This window comes from Saccostrea cucullata, unplaced genomic scaffold, assembly GCF_032062105.1.
Source record: "Saccostrea cucullata isolate Sc308-1 unplaced genomic scaffold, CSIRO_AGI_Scuc_v1 ctg16506, whole genome shotgun sequence".
NCBI lineage: Eukaryota > Metazoa > Mollusca > Bivalvia > Ostreida > Ostreidae > Saccostrea > Saccostrea cuccullata.
Window position 1 is genome coordinate 1 of NW_026925044.1, and position 1,864 is coordinate 1,864.

A 1,864-nucleotide genomic window follows, 5' to 3' on the forward strand; every position below is an offset into this window, starting at 1 on the left:
GATTGGTAAAGTGTTTGATTGAACGAGTAGTTTCACTACATGTATATTCATGTATACTTATATTTTACATGTTTTATATAGCAAAACTAGAGACTCTACGTAACGAGTGGTTGATGGTATCGGGGATCGTGAATTGTTTGTGGATCGTAATTATAATGACGTTATCAAGTAGTATAGACCTACAAGTGGCTGGGACAAATCCACTCAGTAAGTAGTATAGACCTACAAGTGGCTGGGACAAATCCACTCAGTAAGTAGTATAGACCTACAAGTGGCCGGGACAAATCCTCTCAGTAAGTAGTATAAACAAGGGGTTGTAAAGACGTCAGATAGGGGCTGGGTGTCTTTTTCCAATATTCTATTAAGTTTCACCCCCTGGAAAAACTGTCATAGATCTATAAAATATTTAAATGGTCTCCTGAAAAATAAAATGCATTCAGAGTACTTGTTTTTAAATGCGAAAAAAAAAATAGAGGTACGAGAGATGTAAAAGAAAACGTCAATTTGGAGTAAGGATTTCAACGTTTATCACGTCGAAAAAAGACGTTGATCACGTGCGATAGATGTTAGAGTCCAAAAATATGCTGTTATAATCAAGTGATGATTTTTCACTGTGTATAAATCTAATTGCAATATTTTATGCATGAAACCGGCTGTTCATGGCATTTTATAATCAAATAAACAAGACGACCGTTTTAATTCTTTTTATAACTTTAAAGAATCTCATCAAGATAAGCATATGAGGTAGAAAATGCGGACCTCGAGACACGATGTCGTCATGAAACTAAATGGCGAGAGCACCGTGTGATCATTTCATGTCCTTTATAGTTTAGGATAATTTGGTAAAAATTTAAGGTATCAAACTTAAGTTTTCAATAGTTCTTCTTTAACTCTTGTTGTCAGATGTTCCTTTAAAATTGTAAGCATAAACTAAATTCTTAATCCTTACCTACAAAATAGTTTTTCACGTAATAGAAAAAAAACAACAAACCCAATGTCTCCTAGCTTTCGCCTTTCTTAAAATTATCCTTGACTCTTTTCTTCCTTTGTAGGTTTAGTATTCCTAATAGTATTTGGATTCCTGTTCGTTCTTCAATTTCTCTGTATGCTGGTGCACAGATTCACCACGCTCTCGCACTTCATTGCGCGTGCGCCGTACAAGTTTGGACAGAATTATCGGACGTCTGTTGCTTTCCTCTCACGTGACCTAGACCCTGATGAAGAACATTTGGCAAGAGAAGCGAGGAGTTTAGAACCACAGTTTTTAGAAAGAATGAAGAAGAAACCAAGAAAGCGGAATCGAAGTGCCAATCAACAAAGTAACCATGACAATACTTCCGAGAATGTGTCACTGTTACCCAATAATTTTAATGACGTGTATCAAGGTCACAATAATACCAGACCGTATGAAGCAGTGTAAAAAGATGATTATGCAGAATAATACTTCTTTGTGAGGTCTGATGACTCAAATTATCGATGATGTTTACACAAGTAGTGGTAAAAACAGATTCTTGTGAATATTGGTTGCTGTTCTGTAAACATTAACATATAAGTATTGTGTTTTCCATATAGGGGTACAAGGCTGTATGGAACTGTGTAAAAAGGTGATTGTCTGGAATAATATTTTCTTAGCAGTTTCCCGTTTGTGATGCCCTATCAGTTAATTTACTGATACCGAAGATAACAGAATTCAAACTGAGTAACAGCATATGAATATTGATGGATGATATTCTCACACATTAACATAGAAAAGTTAGGTCTTTTCCGATATATATGTACATTTAGTAAGCTTCATTGATAGAAATGATTGTTTTGTTTTGACATTGCTCTCGTTTATACTAATAAAATATCATGGAAAATTTAA

The 1,864-nt window shown here is 34.8% G+C and overlaps 1 protein-coding gene across 2 annotated transcripts; it reads left to right on the forward strand.

Moving 5' to 3' along the window:
* The first annotated feature begins 87 nt into the window (after positions 1–87).
* On the forward strand, positions 88–1,864 carry LOC134267885 (uncharacterized). 2 transcript variants are annotated; one of them, XM_062750092.1, is made up of 2 exons: positions 88–207; positions 1,053–1,864. In XM_062750092.1, exons 1-2 carry the CDS (start codon positions 114–116, stop codon positions 1,418–1,420), a joined length of 462 nt encoding a protein of 153 aa, XP_062606076.1. In that variant the 5' UTR covers positions 88–113; the 3' UTR covers positions 1,421–1,864. The 2 variants fall into 2 exon arrangements, 1 of the variants encoding a protein (XP_062606076.1); XR_009992247.1 differs by lacking the exon at positions 88–207 and adding an exon at positions 210–250.